Here is a 20940-nt window from a genome sequence, read left to right on the forward strand (position 1 = left end):
AATGTTTGAGCAAGGGAGGGAGAGGGAGAGTAAAGAGTGTGAGGGGACAGTAGGGACAGTGGGCCTGAGACAGGGATACTGCAGACCGGGAAAGTCTTCTAACAGCCCCTGATACGGTTCTTCACAGGGCATACTCATTATTTTACTTAAATGTGCAATGAAATTCCAGAACATCATCCAAATTCCTAGACTAACCTAGGTATAAAATGGTATGCTACAGCAAAAATGCATTTTTTCCCCAAATAGTTTGCCATTAAAAATCCATGCCACATGGGGCGCCTGGGTGGCTCAGTCGGTTGAGCGGCCGACTTCGGCTCAGGTCATGATCTCATGGTCCGTGGGCTCAAGCCCTGCGTCGGGCTCTGTGCTGACCGCTCAGAGCCTGGAGCCTGTTTCAGATTCTGTGTCTCCCTCTCTCTCTGACCCTCCCCCATTCATGCTCTGTCTCTGTCTCAAAAATAAATAAACGTTAAAAAAAAAATTAAAAAAAAAAATCCATGCCACTTGTGTGGAAATTAAGACCAAACTGCAATATGCTTTACATTTCCAGTGTAGAAAAAGTTTTGTTCCTGAGTCCTGGTCCTGAGGATGGCAAATCTAAATGATAAATGAAATAAATATGTCGTTTATTTGAGTAGACTGATTAGCTGACTGAAGTGGCATTTGATTGATGAGAGAGAAAATGCCACAGCAGAAATTATTTTAAAAACTTTAGGATGTGCTTTCGTATGCATGTATTGAAAGTTCAGATTAGAAAGATCTCGGTTTAACAGCTTTGGTTTACTATTCTAGGGATGAGGGTGGGGAGGACATTCTTAAACCGTGCATTTGATTTCATGTCTGGTTAATGAGGTTCTTTCCGCCACAGCAAGGTACACATTAGTGCCAAACTTTAGTAGCTAGTAGACTAGGACACCTGCACGAAAGCAATCAAGTCAATACTTTGGTCACTAAGCCAGTAAATCTTATGTTGCACAAATGTGCAGTTTTTGCGGCAGCAAAACTGTGCTCAGGCTGTAGCATTAGTATTATTTTTCAATTGTTTTTCTTTTAAACCGCGTATTTCCCTTTGGTTTAATCATGAGTATTTTTTAAAACATAAACTAGTGTAAACTTTATTCCTAAAAACTTCAGATTCATCTCATTAAAACAGTTAAACAGTTACTCGGCAAACAATGAATCCAGTTTGGATACCTACATATGAACATGGCTATAGCACTACACAATCTGCAGCGAAAGTCAGTCCGTGAATGGAGGCTCTTTACACATAAATATAAAAATATTTTATTTTCAGATGCTTTCACTTTTAAGGTACTTCCTTGAAAGGGATGTCAAAAAAGTATTAAATAAAAGAAGTTTCAAATTTTCTGTTAGGCTATGATTTGAGGGGGAGAGGAGTGGAAACCACTGTTGCTGGTTACATAACTGGAAATATTTGTGGCCACATGTGAAAGTATAAACTATTTCCAACAAAGTCATTTTTCCCTGAATCTGTTGGTGTGAAATAATATATTATTATTTTCAAAAGCTTTTCTGCTTTTATTGAAATGCAACAGTTACTGAGCACTTATTATATTGCTTATTATGTAGTTCAGTTCATTTGTCCCTAACAAAACCAAAGCCACAGATGGTCTTCTCTCTTCCTTTGTGGATGTATGTGCATGTGTGAAGCTGTTTGTACATTCTTGGTTACTTTGCTTTTGAAGCACTTGGAGAAGCTCATCTACTTCTCAGCAGCTGGTTGGTTTTATAAAGCATCTCGGAAGGCAGACACAGCACTCCCCGGTTTGCCAGAAGTTATTTCTTCTTTGAAGATTCATTTTCTTGAGGGGTATTGCTTTGCTCATTCAGTGAAGACTTTGGGTGTATAAAGGAAACAGAGTTTCAAACAGTTCTGCAGAAATTGTACTTTGGTCCCTAGACATTGTTGTCCGCAGGAACTGAACCTGTCATCTGGTTTGCCTTCTTCGGGACTGGGATTATGTTAAAACAGAAATGGTAGGAAAGCTTTCCTATGCTTTGGATAGGAGACAAATTTGCTTTTGTAGAATTTGTGACTGAGCAAAGCAGACAGGGCCTGGCTGAAGAAAACATATGTCACCACTAGCCACCAAGTTAAGTTGTGGAATCCAAAGGTGACAGCCATGGAAATGTAGATCATCAGCTCTGCTAAGTAGTTAGGGGAAGAAACGTATTCAAACCAGTCTCCGAAAGGGATTCGGTGGTTACAGTGAATGACCACTCCTGAAACAGAAACAGAAGACTTCCTGAACATATGAAGTTGTGGAAAGAAAGCTTACCACTTCAGTCCCCAGGCAATTTACAAAGACTCTTATTTTAAAAAGAGGATCACTGGGCACCTGGGTGGCTCAGTCGGTTCAGCAACCCACTTTGGCTCAGGTCATGATCTCGCAGTTTGTGGGTTTGAGCCCTGCATTGGGCTTGCTGCTGTCAGAGCCTGCTTCAGATTCTCTGTCCCCCTCTCTCTCTGCCCCTCCCCTGCTCGTGCTCTCTCTCTCTCTCTCTCAAAAATAAATAAACATTAAAAAAATGAAATGAGGGGCGCCTGGGTGGCTCATCGGGTTGAGCGTCCGACTTCAGCTCGGGTCATGATCTCGCGGTCTGTGAGTTCAGGCCCCGCATCGGGCTCTGTGCTGACAGCTCAGAGCCTGGAGCCTGTTTCGGATTCTGTGTCTCCCTCTCTCTCTGACCCTCCCCCGTTCATGCTGTCTCAAAAATAAATAAATGTTAAAAAAAAAATTAAAAAAAATGAAATGAAATAACAAAGAGGATCACAGACCTGTGTGCAAACCCACTTCCCGTCACACTCCCATTGTCAGCCTACTACGTATTAATAAGTTGCACCCTTAGGTTGCACCATCAACTGAAAATAAGCACAAAGCAAACAAAGTCTGTTTCTCCACCAGACTTCCAAGCCAGTAATTAAGAGCTCAGACTGCAGTCAGACTGCAGGAGTTCAAATCCTGACTCCACCACTTACATGTTGTGTAACTTTAGAAAAGTTGCTTAACATCTTTAGTTTCCTCATTTGTAAAGTGAGGATAAGACTCGAACCACCTCAAGAGAGCACCGTAAAGCTGTATGTAAAGCACTAAGAACAGGGCCCGGCACAGAATAAGCACTTGGTAAATGATGAATAGGATTATTCCATTTTTAGTACTTCAAAAGCCTATTATAAACTGTACCTGTGGTAAGTCAACACAGCTAACTAAAAGTCAAGTTTTTTTGCTTTGATGGAATGATACTAACTCAGCAAAGTAATACTAGCACTCACATGCTGGTTAGGCACATATCGTCAGCGCAGGCCCCAAAATGTGGGCACAGCATAGAATCACAGAATATCAGGGCTAGATGGGACCGGGGAGATCTTCTGGCACAACGGTCTCATTTTACAAATGGGAAGATTAAGATTTTGACGAGGTGTCTTGTCAAAAATAAGTATTTGATGGGGCCGCCTAGGTGGCTTAGTCAGCTAAGCGTCTGACTTCGGCTCAGGTCATGATCTAGGAGTTTGTGAGTTTGAGCCCCGTGTCGGGCTCTGTGCTGACAGCTCAGAGCCTGGAGGAGCCTGCTTCACATTCGGTGTCTCCCTCTCTCTCTGCACCTCATGCTGGCATGCTCTCTTTCTCTCTTAAAATAAAAAAACATTAAAATATGAATATTTGATAGACAAGTCACTAACTAGGGCAGGAAGGAAAAAAATAAAGGAACACAGACAACTAACTTCTGAGGGTTAAAATCCACATGCAGTGCCTCTAAAAGACATCTCACCTGCTTTATTTTTCCTGAGATTGCCGAGAATGACATGGCACTTGTACTGATGGACAGATGACCAGATAAACATCATCATTCCGAGGATATGGAACCACCGGGCTTGCATCAAGAGATTTTTCCCTATCACATAGACTACAGAAAAAAGAGTTACCTTATTGGACAAAATGCAAAATTTCAGAGGCTCAGGGAATTAAACAATCATACAGTTAGAACACAATTATCCGATTGCTCTGTTCCTCATGACTAGAAAATTATCGTGATGTAATTTACCAAGGACAGAGGGGAGAAGAAAGGGGTACGCTTTCCAGCCCGGGGCAGCTTCAGTGGTCCCTGACAGAGAACTCCACATTGACACATTCTCCTTTTCCCTTTTCAAACGCTTCAAGCACAGAGGTCAGCTCTGCCTCCTACTCTTTTTTTTTTTTTTTTTTTTAACTTATTTATTTTGAGAGAGACAGAGAGTGTGTGAGCTTGGGAGGCACAGACAGACAGGGAGAATCCCAAGCAGGCTCTATGCTGCCAGTGCAGAGCCCAAGGTGGGACTTGAACTCACAAACTGTGAGATCATGATCTGAGCCGAAGTCAAGAGCTGGACACCCAACCAACTGAGCCACCCAGGTGCCCAAACTCTTGGTGTCTCATACTCTTGTGTGGTAAGGCCACTGTGCATTTATATTTCTAAGCCTGGTTTTATGTCTTATTTCTTATAGTCTACCGTGAGAACACTTTCTAAAGGAATCCCACCCTGGGCTGCAGCCTTAAGCTATTCAGGGGAGACCCTGAATGCAGAACACACACTTGACTGGCTCCAGCCAATGAAGAAAATCACTGGAAGTAAAGGCTCAGCATGGGGCTTCTCAAAAGAGGAGAAATGTAAACTGCAAGATGAAAAATCAAACAGTATCCCTCTAATCTCTGATTAGAGAGAACCACGTTAGAGGGATTTAGTTCAGAAGCAGAAACACTCAAAAGTATCATCCTCCTCTTTCTTCTCCAGCTACCAAGAAGACAGGAAGAATTCAGGTCTTCTGGGACTGGCATCAGAAAAGCAAATTAAGGACTTCCTTGTGATCAGCAGGAAGCAGGCAAGCTAGTTAGGAACCTCACTGAAGAAACAAAGCTGTCCATTGACTGCGGGGAAGAGCCTGAGGGTCTGGAGTCTGGAGAGAGCCCCTACAGAGTTGACTCAGGTAAGAGAACCAAGGATCCTACTATTCCATATGGGTACCTGAAGGCAGGGCTCAGCTGATGACAGCCGGGCTAATGAGAGTCCACCAATATCTACCTGTGTTAATTTCTTTTAAAAACTTGTCCCATATAAACAGTTTACTATAGACTCTTAACGTTTACTAGATTTAGCCATTTAACTAAAAGGTTATCTTTTCAGAAGTTAAAAATAAACAAAATGTGAAAAATAGTTTTAAATTCAGCTGTAAGAGCAAGTCACTCTAGGATTAAAAACTGAGGCAAGTGTTTGAGAGTTTACATCACTGCTAGAAGACCTGCTCTGAATCCGAGAAAGTACCTATGAGGAAAAAAGATTTCTAGGAGTACGTTGGAATTATAATGTGGGGAAGGGGAGTCAGGTGGAAGGCTGAGGCTCCAATCTGTGTAGTATTTAACTCTGTTTATTCATTAATTACTGACTGTCTACTGAGCCTGGCATCTCGCACAAGGCACAAGGCAGTGAATAAGTAAGGTAAAATCCCAGTCCTCATGAATCCACATTCTAGTGGCAAGAGGCAAACAGAAACAAGTAGACAAACCTATAATCAAGACAGGTTCAGGTAGAGATGGCACTCTGGAGAAAATAAAATACAACGTATAATGGAGAGTGGTTGGAGGAAGACCCTCTAGAGTTTAAACATTTTTTTTTTTTAAGATTTCATTTTTAAGTAATCTCGATGTGGGGCTCAAACTCACAACCCCGAGATCAAGAGTTGCATGCTCCAACTGACTGAGCCAGCCAGCGCCCGACCCTCCAGACTTTGAAGACAAGGAGGTACGAAGGTGTGGGCAGCTTACAGACATTCTTTCCTTTCCCTTTCACAAAAATCCTCTGAAATCAGGATGTGTCCCTAATTACAGATGAAGGTTCTGAGGCTCAGAGTGGTTAAACAAGCCAGAATTCAGATTCAAGCCCCCCTGAGTCCTAAGCTCATGCTTATTCCCATCAGGCCTTGCAGCTGGCAAATGCCCCAGCGTGTTCCCTCTCAATGAATTCCTGAAACCAGTTCTCACCACATTGTCCCAAAAGCCTGTATATGACCTCTTGAAAGACAAGTAGGTGAAAAAGAAGACAGCTTCAGAAATGAGTGTTTGGAAAGTGATTTTTGTGGGTGTCTCAGCTGCCTTTTCTTTCTTTTCTACCATACAGGAGGGAGGGCAAAAACAGTGGTCTAGCCAGCAGATGAAACTCCAGAAGAGATATGTAATGCCAATGGAGGCTAACAGACTGAAAGCTAGTGGGTTAGCCACATGCTTCAGAAAGCTCCTTTGGGTGGAAATCCCAGTAATGTTCACCACAGATAATAGTTCAAACCTTGATATGGCCTGCACATGAAAGAAAGCCAACGCAGAAAGCTCAGGGGGGAAATGCTGATTTGATTAAGTTCAGTGGAATCAGATGGAGAGATGCTAGCTGAGCGGCTGGAGCCAATAAATAATTCATGAATTAAGAAAGATTGTTAATAAATTGTACTCTACAATCATTCCTCAAGCCATAAAGGCCTTGGGTTATACCACAGCAGCAGAGAGAGGATTTTCAAGGGGCTACTCTGACACTGAAATCAAACCTGAGGAGAAAGCTTACTGAGTATTCTAAATATCAGACTTTGGTCTCTACTTACAAGGATGGAAAGGGCAGCTTTACGGAACACGGAGAAGTGAACTCAGAACAGTCATGAATAGTCTGCCTTACAGTGTCCAGGCAGATGGATATACCAAGGGTCCAGGGTAAAGTTAGCCTCAGCACTAAAAACTAACTTCATTTACCCCAAATGACTTGAGTTCTATGTAGTAAGTATGCACTGTTTTTACCAAAATGATAGTCATAAATGTTTTATCTTCAGCCTCCCTTCTCCCACCAAAATATACTTTACTTCCTCCTCATAAACAAAGACCATGATTTTGCTTCTCTCTTCCTGGCTAGTGGGAGCTCAGAAGTGTTCAGACACAATTCTGATTTACCACAGTACGCTTTTGTCCTCTCCCCTCAAGCTGCCTCACTTGAAGAAAAGCTCTGTTATAATTGGAATCATCCTAAGACCTAAATGACCTAAGCTTAAGATGGCTTTCTACTCCCTCTTCAAATCACAACTATTCTCCAGGAGCCCAGGCCACCCCTTCCTCCTCTGGTTTTCTGAGATTTAATCCTGTACCACCCTTCCCCTTCCACACGTGCACACCAGAGGGACTGAGGCTTTGGGGAGACAACATTCTCTGCTGACCCTTTCTCTTGTTCTTGGGTGTTCCCCTGCTTCCTGTCCGACTCCTGACCACACTCTCTCTTTCCTTCCAGACCAACTCCACATGAGTTCAGTGACTTCATTCCCACCAAGGGAGGCCCATGTCCCAATTCTTCACCCTTGCACCTCCTGAACACTTGGCACTTTAATATCTTTACAGACATTAGTGCTTAGGTAAGTATCTTTCAGGTTTCAGCAGTTTTGTAACAGTTAATGTATATACCCTTGGGCATGTTGACTTTTTCAAGCTACTAGTAGAGTCCAAACTCTTCATATGCAAAGTGAGTTGAGCAGGTCTACTTTCAAACTGCCCTAAAGCTTGGTGGGGCGCTTTGCCTCAAGAGTACCTCATATGCCCAGTGACTCAGCTAACAGACCCCAGGAACCACTCACCATTTCTGCCGTCCATTGGCACTTGGCTCAGCACAGTTAGGCCGATGAGGACGTAGTAGACGAGTCCAAAACAGTACTGCACAACGTGAATCACAGCATTGGAGAAGACACTGACATAGAAGCACTCGAAGAGCCTTCTCAGGCTGTGGAGCCACAGAAATACTAACACTAAGAATGCAGACAGCGCCAGCTCACTCCCTAGAATTCAGAATGCAACACGTTAGCATCTTTCTTTCCAGGACTAATCCAAAGTTGGATTTTTCCCTACTACTCAACACAGTATTAAGTAAGATTAGAGCTAGGAGAGACCCCTAAAAATCATCTGGTCTAATATATATTTTTTTTTTAAGTCATGAGGAAGTGGGCCAAGCGAAGCTAAGGAATTTGGCTAGTGATAAACTCAGGTCTCTTGACTCTCCATCATGTGAAAGCCTTCTAGGTTACATGTATGTCACTGTGAAGGAGTCTGTACACTCAGAACCTGAGGACTGTGGATCTCCAGTCCCTGGCACGACCAGGCAGATGAAGAAGTCCGGAAGAGTGCCCACATGACCTCTAACAATCCCAGCTGAGTAAGGGGAAACACTTACTGAGTAAGGGGAGACAAGAGACCAAGGCACCTGGAGAGGCAGAAAAGGGGACAGGAACAGAGGTGGGGGAATTATGCATTTCTTTCCAGATAAAAAAAAAAGAAAATTATACCTTTAGCAGACTCTGACCCTTAAGATCTATCTTCTTACCTGCCTCTCACCCCTTTGTCAAAAGAACTGGGTTTTAAAGTGGCATAACACCTAGACTTTTTAAAATGAATGTCGTACGTGCACACACGCACACACAAAGGAAGAGCTGAAGTTTTAATGGCTAATGTGGGATTTGCTGAGGTATCCTCTGCTCCCAAAGGGGATCTGCATAGGTCTTCCCTTCCAGTTGCCATCTTTTGCAACGAGTTCCTCTGGTTATACAGAAAAGGATTGTTCCTACCAAGCCAGTGGTTTGGCTGCTGGAACAAAGGACAGAGGGAACTCGAGAACGATTTGTTTCTAATTCTGTCCCTCAGCCTCCTCCGCCTGACATTAACTGAAACCACCATATGGTTTTCACCTTCAATTCCTTTAAAAATCCTCCAATTTTTAAAATCGTTCTAGGTATCCTTATCAGAAGTAAAGTGAGGTGAGTTTAAGGGCTCTTTTGTAATCATCTGGTCAAAAACTATTTACAGTCAATGTTATTATATAAGTAAAGCTTACAGTATAACAAACATTTTTTTAACTGGTGATCAAAAAGTAATTTCCTGTCATATTTCTGGGGTTCTGAGACATGATTTTGGTTCAGCGAAACAAATGATAAATGTTTTGAGGCAAACCCAAGGGATCCTAAGAACTTTTCCACTGAATTGTAAAGACTTTTGTATATATTAATCAGTAGTACTAAAAATATCAGAGGGAGAACGGTCTGTCCTGCACACAGCACAGCCCTTGCTGGGAAGTCAGGGACGAAGAGCTAACTCTGGGGCTGCCATGATCTCAGTGAAGGATGGGGGGGACACCCCCTTGGCCACCTGCCTATAAACCACTCACACTTTTTTTTTTGCCCTCACCCTCCACTTCCCAGGCCCACAGAGAAGCCTGAGGGTGGCTGTGAAATACTGAGAACAGCTCCCTACAGGCAGGAAAGGCGGGGACAGGACAAAATGGTTGTAACTAGCCAGGGGAGTCATACCTTGGAACTGGGCAGCCCCGAGAATTCTGAGCAAACCATGCAGCCAGTATGGAAAAGGCACTCCCAGGAACAGAGACTGAGTAAGGTGCCAAAGCAGGAAGCCATTCCACAGCACTGAGATGATATAGAAGTGAGAAAAATACCTGCAAGGTTAAACCAGTTAGGCAATAATCAGAGTAGGTCCACTTTAAAGCATTATGCAGGAATACTATTTTTAGGTTCCCTAACCTCTTTCCCCCATTCCCACGGTATAGTTTTGTTGTTTTAATAGAACCTGAATCTTGCAGGCATTCAGATTTTTTAAAAATCTCCTTTCAAATGATGGGACCGGTTAACTCCTAGAACAAAGAGGCTTCCTGAGGTAAGAACATGATTGACCTCGTTAAACTTAGACAGATGGTCAATTAGCAATCTCTCTTATCTCTGGGTTAGGGGATAGCTCAAGTTCCAACACAGGGGGTGCCAGACCCCGGCAAAGAGAACCTAGATTGTGCCAACAGAAGCCAAACGTGAAAGGTTTCTAAATCCTGAGCAACAGCCATACAACTCTTACACAAGATTTGCAAAACCACAAGCTCTCAGGGCTGGCCAGAAATCTTAAAGGTCCTCTGATTCAGTGTTTTCCTAAATTTCCTAAATTGTGTTGACCTAGCTTTTATACTAACATGACAGATATTAACTCATAAAACTAGGTATAGACTCCTGATGGTTACAGCTCTCCTAAAGTACAGTGCCTGTTTTGCAATCAATTGCAATTTCACAAACAAAATACAAATAAAACCAGGACCAATAAAAATTGAAATTAGCAATGTTACTTCAATGTGAAAGATGGTGTTGGTTTACTGAAACCATCTAAGGACACAAAGGTCTAACCTTCTTTTGAGGTCCCTTGACCTATACTTCTATTTTTCTCTACTTAAATGAATTCAAAATATTTCTGACTCTGAAAGGTGTCTTCCCTGGTCTTTAATGCATCACTTACATACTAAGCCCCCTCCTTCTGGTCTCATTAGCCTGTGACAAGGTAAATAAACCTGGAGTCAGAGGATTAGATGGAATTCAGCAACTCTTCTTCCAGATGATCCAGAACACAGCCCCCCAGACTATGCCCACAACCCAGCCTGACACCGATCTAATCTGATCACTCCATAGCAACCCACTTAATTCTCCCAACTACTGTTACAAATTCTATCACCAAATCTGCCCTTGCTGAGCTATCCTGTTCTGATCTTCTATCCCAGTTCTGATCTTCTCTGGGCTCAAAAGCCTAGTTTCATCAAAAGTTCATCAGTGTCACTTCCAATACCCCACCCCCCACCCAGCCACTGGCTTTTGGTTGCCTTCCAGGGTCTCTAAGACATGCTTCCTAGAACTGAGTGCAGGTATGGTCTGAGCTGCAAGAGTGGAGCAGAATGTTAGCAGAGCCCTGCTTTGCAGCCTTCCTCGGAATGGCTAGCTTCTGAAAAGCATCTTCTGGGCCAGCCACTCTACCTACTTCATTTTTCCACAGACATTTATTGAGAGCTTAGAACGCAGCCAGGCAATGAATGTTCTAGGACCCAGGAACTCAGCAGGAAGCAAACAGACTGGGTGCCTGCCTTGATTATCTTTCAGCATATGATCAACAAATGAACCTATAGATATCTAGCATAATCTTGGGGTAGGAGACAGAGAGGGTGCAGAGGGGAGACCATTCTGCACAGGTGGTCAAGGATGGCCTCTCTGGAAGTGACATCTGGCTAGAATGAACAACCCCGGTGAACTTCCAGGCAAAGAATTTTCTAGGCAGAGAAATGACAAACACAAAGGCCCTGAGGAACAATAAAGGACACCTGTGTGGAGAAGGATCGGTGGTGAGGTGGGAGAAGCATATGCTATAGGGTCTCATAAGGACATGGGCTTTTATTCAGGGTGATGGGAAGTCATTTGAGCAGAGTGACCTAAATAACTTATGTTTTAAAAATTTCTCTGGCTGATGGAAAAGTTCTGGAGACTAATAGTGGTGATGGCTGCACAACAATGAGCATGTATTTAAAATCACTGAACTGTACACCTGAAAAGGGTTAAAATGTTAAGTGTTTTGTCATGTCTATTTTAACACACACCCACACGCACACACATACACACACAGGGCATTGCTTATTCTTTTTACTCTTTTTAAAGTTAAAAAAAAAATCCCTTTGGTAAGCAGGTGGAAACAATCCTGTAAAGTTTATATGGTTATCTTCATGTGGCGGATGAGTAAATGCAGGCTAAGATGTTAGGTTACTTATTCAAGGTCACACAGTAAGGGGCAGCATTTAGCTCCAGAAGCTCTGATGACGAGTTAAAATCACACCACTGCACTTCTAATTCGTGCAACCTAGACCTGCCTGAACTTGCTTTTAGGTCCCTATATCACATGTACCAATTTATACCAAGCCTGCAGTCAACCAATCACTCAAATGCGTTTATAATTGGTTTATGAGCTGCTAAGCCATATCTTGCTACGCCCTGCTTGTGCTGCGATGTTTCTGATTCACAGGCAGACTGCCGTTCTTATTCCTGCATTTTGTACCTCCTATCTCCTGTTTTGCTTGCCTGATTACCCTCTATGAGAAACATCTTCTACTTGATAAATCTCAATTTTTATAAAGACGCAGCTTTAGCCTCAAATGATAGATCTAAAAACTCTACTCTTTGTTTTTAGACATTCTCCCTCTTTTTCCTCCCTTGGCAATTTGCTTAATTGTAGCACTGTTTTCCAAACCCTCGGGAACAGGGATAAGGTGATCCTTATGGACTCGGCACCAAGGAAGCACCCCTTTAACGACTATTTCAGTGCTTATTGTAAGCCAGGGACTGCTCTAGGTTCTGGGATTACAGCAATGAACACAATAGATAATTCCAGTCCTCATGGCACTTACACTCACACACAAAAATAAATTTTATAGCATGCCAGCAGGTGATAACTGTTACTGAGAAAACTAAAGCCAGAAAGAAAAGAAGGACTATCTGGGATGGTAGAAATACTTTTAAACAGGGTAGATAGGGCACACCTCATTGAGAAGGTAACATTTGAGTAGAATTCTAGGAAGTGAGGACATAAACAGTATGACTGTGTGGGGAAAAAGTTTTCTAGGTATAGATAACAGGCACTGCAAAGGCCCTGAGGTGGAAAAGAGAGGCCCACAAAACTGGACTGGGACTACACGGGGGGGGGGGGGGGGGGGGGTAACTACAGGACACAATGAGGTGGCAAGAACAAACTATATATGGCCTTGGGCTCTTCTTGTGAGTTAGAAGCCACTGGATGGTTTTGAGGGGGGAGGGGGGCAGGATCTAATAATACATATTTACTGATTGCTGGAACTGACCCAAAGCCCAATTAGAGGAGTTATAGGGTTAACTAAGGAAGTGAACTAATGCTTAGTAAACATTGACAAGGTAATCTGTCAATCTGACAAGGGTGACTGGCCCTGGGATAAGTGCTTTAATATCACCACCTATATGACAAGGGGGTGCTGTTATGCTAACATCTAATCCATATCCACTGCCTCTTGTCTGGACCATCACAACAGCCTCTTATTCAGTCTTCTCCACACAATGGCTAGTCAGTCACCCTTTCAAAACATGAATCACACAATGCCACGCCTGCTTCTCCATCCTAAAGCCATCAATGGCTTTCCATACACTCAGAATAAAATCTAATTTCCTCCCTGGCCCTGGTGAGCCAGCCCTGCCTCCTGCAATGAACTCGTCTCCTGCTCCAACCCTCCCTGACCATCCTCTCCAGTGTTGTCACTGCCACGGCCACCCAATTTTGCTCATGATCAAATAATCCTGCTGGATTTCCTCTGAAGCACTTATTACCATCTGAAATTATCTCGCTTGTTTTGTAAGATTTGTTTACATATCTACTGTACGTATCTATCTTACAAGAACTAAAAAGCTCCTGACGCAGAAGTACTCTATGAACACCAGTTAAATAAATGAATGAAAGAGAAGGTATCTTATCCAAAATTATTCTTGGAGTGAGCAGTTAAGTTAATCAATGAACCAATTAAACCTAAACACTCTTTTTCTTAAAATTCATTCAAAACATAGTCATCAAGGACATTACTTGTCAGGCATTGTACCTGGGATATGGTAACAAAAAAGACAAATGTAAACTTATGGCAAGTTTACAGTCTAGAGGAGGGGTTCTTAACATTTTTCTTCCATGGACTCCTTTGGCAGTCTGGTAAAGGCTACTGGCTACTTCTCAAAATGTTGCTTCAATCACAAAGTACATAGGGATTACCAAGGAAACCAATTATATTGAAATATAGGTAACACAACTAAAAAAAATTTGTGATAATAGTAACATATGTACTTTTTGTAATTAATGTATAAAATAACAATATCCAGTGATTCATTCTTATAGTGATGAAAATAATATTTTGAGATCTCAAAAATTGTGTGTGTGTGTATATATATATATATATATATATATATATATATATATAAAAACCTGTCACAATATTGCAAGTACTACTAATTCTACTGTGGTTTGTTGATTACATTCACCTTTAAGGAAATGCTAAATTTCAGCTAGAGGTTACTGAAATAAAGATGTAATTTTTTCTAATCCAAGTTTGCCCTGAATTTCTGCCCACAGGTCTCCTGGACCTCTGGCCAGGATTGCTGAACCCCAGGGGGAAAGTCTGGATGATTCTCTCTGCCTCCAGAACTCAATTCAACTGCAACGCTTTGATACCATTTTGAAATTTTAGAAGAAGTACTTCCACATACACTACACAAGTCAAGAGCACTGTGATTCATGTTGGAGTCACCTATTTATTCAGGCTTTCTGGGAAATCAATAATCTATGAACCAAAAGGAAAACGAGAAAAGCACCATCACTTTAGGGAAAAAAAACCCTATCCAACAGCAGTAATGGAATCAAACATGCCATGAACTGATTTAAGGTTTTATTCTGGCCTCCTTTGGAAAAAACAACCCCGAACAAAATTACCTAAGCACTATTTAAAAAAAAATTCTTTAACATATATTTATTTTTGAGAGACAGAGAGAGTCAGCAGGGGAGGGACAGATAGAGACGGAGACACAGAATGTGAAGCAGGCTCCAGCCTCTGAGCTGTCAGCACAGAGCCCGATGCAGGGCTCAAACATGACCTGAGCCAAAGTCGGGTGCTTAACCGACTGAGCCACCCAGGCACCCTTCCTAAGCACTATTTTAGGTGCAGAAATGTGATTTATAGCTGTCTCTTCCTTGGTGTAAAAATTACAGGTTTATTTTCACTTTTAAGAATATTTAAATTTGCATAAGGAAATATATTTAAATAAAGTATCTAGACATATTTGTCTTTCCTTACTGGCCTGGACTTCAATACTAAAGAAATGCTGGTCTAACTTTAGAGAACAAAACATCATGGAGGTTCTACTCTGGAATTCGGGAAGAAGAAAAAGGTGTAAATTAAGGGAGAGATTACAAACCCAAAGAGTAGTAATGAACAAAGGAAAGGTACCAAGTTTGTTTCTTAGCTGTCATATGAGGACCTGCTTGAGCACTAACAGCTAGGGTATAGGAGCCAGAGAAACAGGTGAGTGCAAGGAATGATTTGAAATGTGGTGTCCTTTACATCTAGGGACACTAATGCCTTTTTCAAAATTCACAGCACAAATTGTTAGAATTCACAGTAAGAAATAACGTTTTTCTTCACTTTATAACATTAAAAAAATGACAGCCTGGGAATGCCATTGCTAGTAAGTAGAAAAGAATGTACTGCAATCAAACTTGATTAAAAATAGGATGGGGGGGGGTGTGCCTTGGGTGGCTCAGTTCGTTGAGTGTGGGACTCCTGGTTTTGGATCATGACCTGATCTCATGCTGGTGAGATCTTTGCCCCTATTTCCACCTCCTGCTCTCTTTCTCAAAAAAAAAAAAAAAAGATAATTTTGACTTAAAAAGAGCCCCTAATAAATACGAAGTTTGACTAATGTGTCCTAAATACTCCTACCTCTTCCCAGAACCTCATTCCCTTTACTCTTCCTCTAAATGACCTGGTTTTTCCTTCTCAGTGTTAACACCTGATGAATCCTTCTCCAAAAGACAAAAGTAGGGGGGATTATCCATGTTTCAGAAACCAAGTTACACTTAGTCCTATTGTTGTCTGTGGACCTGGGACACTGCCAATGAGAGGTTCAAATGATTAAACCAGGGGTTTTAATACGTTAAAAACCTTATCACGTTCCTCCACATAACTTCCTAAATATCAACTTAAGATGCACCTTAAAGACAGAAAAGCCACTGCTATTTTCCGAAGCGTTTGGCGGACTCTTCCCAGCTATGTTCTGAATTCAGAGTAAAAAAACCGAACAACACCCTCCCACCCGCCCAATGCAAATTATAACAAGTCTTTACAATTTCTGAAAGAATTCTATGTAAGCCCTAACGATTTCATCTTTCTTGGTTATAAAATCGGTTGAAAGTCAAATAAAGCTTCGGGATCGGGCTTGCCGAAAATGTGCACTCTTGGGCCACATTCTTCCCCAGGGGCATCCGCCAAGATGCCAGGTAGGAGGGTCGGTGCGGCCAAAGGAGGTGGCGCCCTTGTGGTGACCAGCGTCTGGCCCCTTGTCCTGACTTTGAGGGTCAGAGAGACAAACGGGGAAACAGGCGTGAAGGGCTGGCCTGCCTTCGAGTCCACAAGAGAGTTCCGGTGACCTCAAGTTAGATTATAAACCCCTAGAGTGCAGGCGAGGGGGAGAAAGGAGAATTTGGGGCCAAAAGGATTTAACCTGCCGCCTGTGCACCTGGGGGCACAGCCAAAGACCAGGCCTACATCGGAAGCGCTGCCATTTCCCCCCAGGGAAAGACTCGTGCGGCTCCAAGCTCACATTGCCGCGCGGCTCACCATCTTTGCTGTCCACCGGCCCTCGGGGCATTCCGCCACCTTGGGCCACAACGCGGAGGCGGCAGTGCCTGGCAGCCCAGCCGGGGCAGCGCTGCGCCCGGCGTCAAGGCCTTCCTGGCCTGGTCAGCGCCGGCCCCGCGTCCGCCTCTGCTGCCCCCTGCCGGCTGCCCGAGCCGGGCGCTCCGGGCTCCCCGCGCCTCGGTATCCCGGGCTCAGCCGGGGCGCGGTTACCTCTTGGGGACATCAAAGACCCGGCAGGCGGCCGAGCGCGACGTCCCCTCACGCTTGGTTTTCCCATAGCGGATCAGGTCCTGGAAGAGCGCGCAGCCGGGGACCAGGCTGGCCGGCACGAGCTGCAGCACCAGGGTCAGCAGGAAGGCGGCGGTCAGCGCGAGCCACAGAGCGCGCAGCGGGTTCAGCGCGGAGAGCTCGACCCCCGCCCAGGGAGCCATAGCCCGAGAGCCGGGCTTCCCCGCTCCCAGCGCCCGAACCGCCCGCCCGCGCCCCAGCGGCCGCTCCCGCGCTGCGTGCCTGTCTCAGCTAGGCGGGACGTCGGTGACGCAGCGCGGGGCGGGGCCGTGCGCCCAGGACTCGCCCCGGGGGCGGGGTCACGCTGGCCCTCCTGAGTAGTCCTCAGTCCCTAATTGGGCTTAAGTAAGCCCAAAGTATGATTCAACATCATTCAAAGAATTGCAAGCCTGCACTGCTGCATTATTTTCAATGAAAAATGGAAACAACCCTGAGTGGCCCAGTTTAGAATATTTAAATTATTGTACAATACACATTTGTAATAACATGCAGACATTGCCATGCTAATGATGCAGACTGTGGAAACACGGAATGCCAGGTTCTGATGACTGAAACTAGATTAAGTGATAAAAAGCTGACTGTAAAATACATAGCTGTGATTGCAAACAACCATACTAATACAAATGTGTGTATGTATTGATGAAGAAGGTAGGTCATACACAAAAACGAATAGTTGTATTAGGATGTTGGGAATGTGTATAATTTAAACCAGTAAAGTAGAAAATCGTCAAGACGATTGCAAATAACCCAAAAGTGAAAGTGGTAAAAATTGTATTTAAAAAGCAGCATTCCTTTCCCTAGAGTTCCACTCCCTAGAGGTGGTTTTTAACTCTATGTAATGACAGTGCTATGAATTGACGCATTAAACATTTAAAATTTTGATTTGATCAATTTAAATCAATAAATTCAATAAATTTAAATATTGATTTTCAGTTACAATAAATCAAAGTTTAACTCTTTTAGGCAATTTGTAAATTAAGTTTATTTATTTATTTTTAGTGGGGAAGGGGCAGAGAGAAGGCGAGACAGAATCCCAAGCCGACTCCGCACCATCAGCGCAGATCACTAACCATGAGATCATGACCTGAGCGGAGATCAAGAGTTGGACGCTTGCCTTCGGCTCAGGTCATGATCTTGAGGCCTGTGAGTTTGAGCTCCACATCGGGCTCTGTGCTGACAGTTCAGAGTCTGGAGCCTGCTTTAGATTCTGTGTCTCCCTCTCTTTTTGCCCCTCCCCCACTCACCCTCGGTCTCTCTCAAAAATAAAAAAAAACATTAAGAAGACAGAAAAGAGTCGGATGCTTAAACCACTGTGCCACCCAGGTGCCCCTCTTCAAGGCAATTTTTTAAAAGCCTTTAAAATGTCAATTTCCAAAAAAAAATATTGTATGTCTATTATATGACAAGCACCATTTTGGACAGTGAGGTTTACCGGACAATGCTACTGCCTTTTTGGAGTTTACATTCTTTTTTTCTTTAAGTATTTATTTATTTAGAGAAAGAGAGAGGGTGTGTGTGTATGTGTGCATGCCAGCATGGGAGGGACAGAGAGAGGGAGAGAGAGAATCCCAAGCAGGCTCCACGCTGTCAGCACAGAGCTGGACCCAGGGTTTGATCACAAACCCTGAGATCATTATCTGAGCTGAAATCAAGAGTCAGTCACTTAACTGACAGAGCCACCCGGGTGCCCCAGGAGCTTACATTCTTGAGATTGGGTAGCAGGTGAAGGGTGAGTGACGGGAGAGGTAGCTGGCTTATCACTCTTCCCCCAATGAGATACCCTACATGTGTGTTGAATAAACATCAGGGAACCTGGTGGTTAGGTTAATGTGACTTCAGCAGTCCAAAGGATTGTTAGAGTTTTCTTTCTTTGTGTGAGAACTCATAAGCTTTTCCAGTGTGTTGAGAACCATGTGATAAAGGTTGGTCAAAGTGGCTTTCTAGCTGGCACAATGAGGCCTTTTTGTATGACTCAGGATCCCTTCTGTAGGAGTCTTCCCTTCATTTCTCTTCGTTGTTCTTGGGTTAACCCCACACAAATGCAGCTGGCCTTTCTAAGACATTTTCCCAGACAAGCTACTTGCAGTGACCAAATTGCCTGGGTGAGGGAGGTTTTCTTGTAATTATTTGACCTGGGGAAAGATTGCAAAACAAGATCAGTGTGTGTCTGTGTGTGTGTGTGTGTGTGTGTGTGTGTGTGTGTCTGTGTGTGTGTGTAATGAAATAGGAAAGATTGAGGCTAGAGAAAAAAGTTGTCTCTCATTTTTTGGTTCAGATTTTGATCAGAATGCACAGCTCATATTTAGACAAACCCCCTGTAGAGGGCAGTGGCTGAACAGGAAGTTATAAGTCAAACCCTACTGAGAGCATTTGTATATGTTTAAATCCTTCCTGGAGTGAATTATTTCAGAAGTGGAAAACCAGGCTAAAGTCTGTTAGAGAGATCATCACCAATAAGTATAAGTCAGTTTTCATCTTTCTTCGTTTAATTACCAGCACTATATGACCAACAAATCTCTGGCATTGCCTGTAGTAAATGGCAATGCCATTCTTCCAGTAGTTCAAGCAAAAAAACCTTAAACTAAACCTTGAGTCCTCTCTTTTTCTTCTCACAGCCTAAATACAATCTGTCAGCAAATCCTGTTGGCTGTACCTTCAAAGTACGAAACCTAAATTCAATCAATTCAGTGAAACCTTTGGAGTCAGTGATTTACTAAAGACCCTAGCCTGCTCTGTAAATAAGAAAAAGAAAGGAAAGTTCTAAGGACTGAAAAGTAAGAAACACACTATCATTATTTGAAGATAATCAGAAACTCCAATAGAGTCTACAGATAAGATATTAGAACTAATAGGAAAGTTTGGTAAGGTTGCTGCATACAAAAATCAATTTATAAATACTGATCATTTTATTTCCCAGCAGAAACAGAAATGTTTTTAAGATACAATTTTCAATGGCATAACATATTTCATGTTTAGGACTAAATTTCATAAAAGATATGTAAGTCTTTTTCAAAGAAAATAATAAAGTCATACTGGTATTAAAAAAAGATATATCTAAAAGGAGAGCTATACTAAGCTCACAGATTGGTTAGGATGACAATCGTCCCCAAATGGATTTATGGAATAAATATAATCCTGATTAAATTCCAACTTTTTATGGAACTTAACAAGCTGATTCTAAAATTTATATGGAAGTAGAAAGGGTTAAAGATGGCCAAGGCACTCTTGAAGGTGAAGGAGGAGGTCGGAGGGTTCATTCTATGAGACATCAAGACTGACACAGAGCTGTAGTAATGATATCAGTGTGGCATGGAAGTAGGGATAGACAGCAGACAGTGGAGCATAATGGAGAACCCAGAAACAGATCCCCATGTATACAAACACTTGACATATGATTGAGGTTACGTGATACATCAGTGAGGAAAGGTTGAACTTTACAATAAATGAGGCTAGGACAAATGAGTAAGTCCCAGGAGATGGACATGGGTGGTGATAGAGAAGGGAGAGAGAGAAAAGAAATGGGACCCCTTCCTGACTCCATTAGTGAAAAATCAATTTCAGGTGGATTAAAGACCTAACGTGAAAGGAAAAAGTAAATCTTTTAGAATGTAAAATAGGAAACTACCTGATCCCACGTTAGGGAAGTTGGTTTGTTTGTTTTTTCAAGATATAAAAAACAACCAGAAGAAAATATCAGTGGGTGCCTGGGTGGCTCAGACAGTTAAGTGACCGACTTTTGATTTCAGCTCAGGTCATGATCCCACAGCTGTGGGTTTGAGCCTTGCATCAAGCTCTGCACTGACAGTGTGGAGGCTGCTTGGGATTCTCTCTTCCTCTCTCTCTGTCCCTCCTTCGCACGTATAGCACGTGTGCTATATATAAATGAATAAACTTAAAGAAAATATCAATACATTTTGCAACATTAAAATTAAAACCTTATCTTCCTCAAAAGACACCATAGAGTGAAATACAAGGCACAGAATAGGGAAAGGTATTTGCTATACATATAACCAAAAAAGGCTTAGTATCCTCACATTCATAAATTAAAAAAAACACAAACAACCTAATAGAACAACGGGCGAAAGACTTGAGCAGGCACTTCCCCAAAGATATTCAGAAAACCCAAAACATACAAAAATGTGACCAATCAGGGAACTGAAAATTAAACTAAAATGGAATGTAACATTCCATCAGAACAGCTAACATTAAAAACAACTGAGACACTGAGTGTTAAAGTTCTGGAACAACCAGAATCATCAAACAGTGCTGAAGCAGGATAAGTTGCTACCACTTTGGAAAACAGGTTGGCATTATCTGGTAAAGTTGAAGATACCATATGCTATGACTTAGCAGTTCCA

General features: G+C 42.7%; 1 protein-coding gene and 1 long non-coding RNA gene across 3 annotated transcripts; one reads left to right on the forward strand and one right to left on the reverse strand.

Moving 5' to 3' along the window:
* Window positions 1-1260: 1260 nt before the first annotated feature.
* SRD5A3 (steroid 5 alpha-reductase 3) lies at window positions 1261-16822 on the reverse strand. Of its 2 annotated transcripts, XM_006931118.3 has the most exons (5): window positions 16505-16818; window positions 9375-9517; window positions 7656-7853; window positions 3793-3927; window positions 1261-2244 (listed from the first exon to the last, which is right to left on the reverse strand). In XM_006931118.3, exons 1-5 carry the CDS (start codon window positions 16723-16725, stop codon window positions 1985-1987), a joined length of 957 nt encoding a protein of 318 aa, XP_006931180.3. In that variant the 5' UTR covers window positions 16726-16818; the 3' UTR covers window positions 1261-1984. The 2 variants fall into 2 exon arrangements, with proteins under 2 accessions (XP_006931180.3, XP_023108866.2); XM_023253098.2 differs by lacking the exon at window positions 3793-3927 and having other exon boundaries at window positions 16505-16822.
* On the forward strand, window positions 5676-15340 carry LOC123385067. Its single transcript, XR_006597092.1, has 3 exons — window positions 5676-5797; window positions 7316-7436; window positions 14014-15340. It is a non-coding gene; the product is annotated as an uncharacterized LOC123385067 (long non-coding RNA).
* Window positions 16823-20940: the final 4118 nt, after the last annotated feature.

The sequence above is a fragment of the Felis catus genome, chromosome B1, assembly GCF_018350175.1.
Source record: "Felis catus isolate Fca126 chromosome B1, F.catus_Fca126_mat1.0, whole genome shotgun sequence".
NCBI classification, from domain to species: domain Eukaryota; kingdom Metazoa; phylum Chordata; class Mammalia; order Carnivora; family Felidae; genus Felis; species Felis catus.

Bases quoted from the DNA above. Each gene is read 5' to 3' on its own strand.
- SRD5A3 (XM_006931118.3), bottom strand. From the start codon at position 16,725: ATGGCTCCCTGGGCGGGGGTCGAGCTCTCCGCGCTGAACCCGCTGCGC. The intron at 3,928-7,655 runs GTGAGTGGTTCC...TTTTTTCTGTAG, and splicing joins GCCAATGGACGGCAGAAATG to TCTATGTGATAGGGAAAAAT. The intron at 2,245-3,792 runs GTGAGATGTCTT...TTTCTGTTTCAG, and splicing joins TCTCAGGAAAAATAAAGCAG to GAGTGGTCATTCACTGTAAC.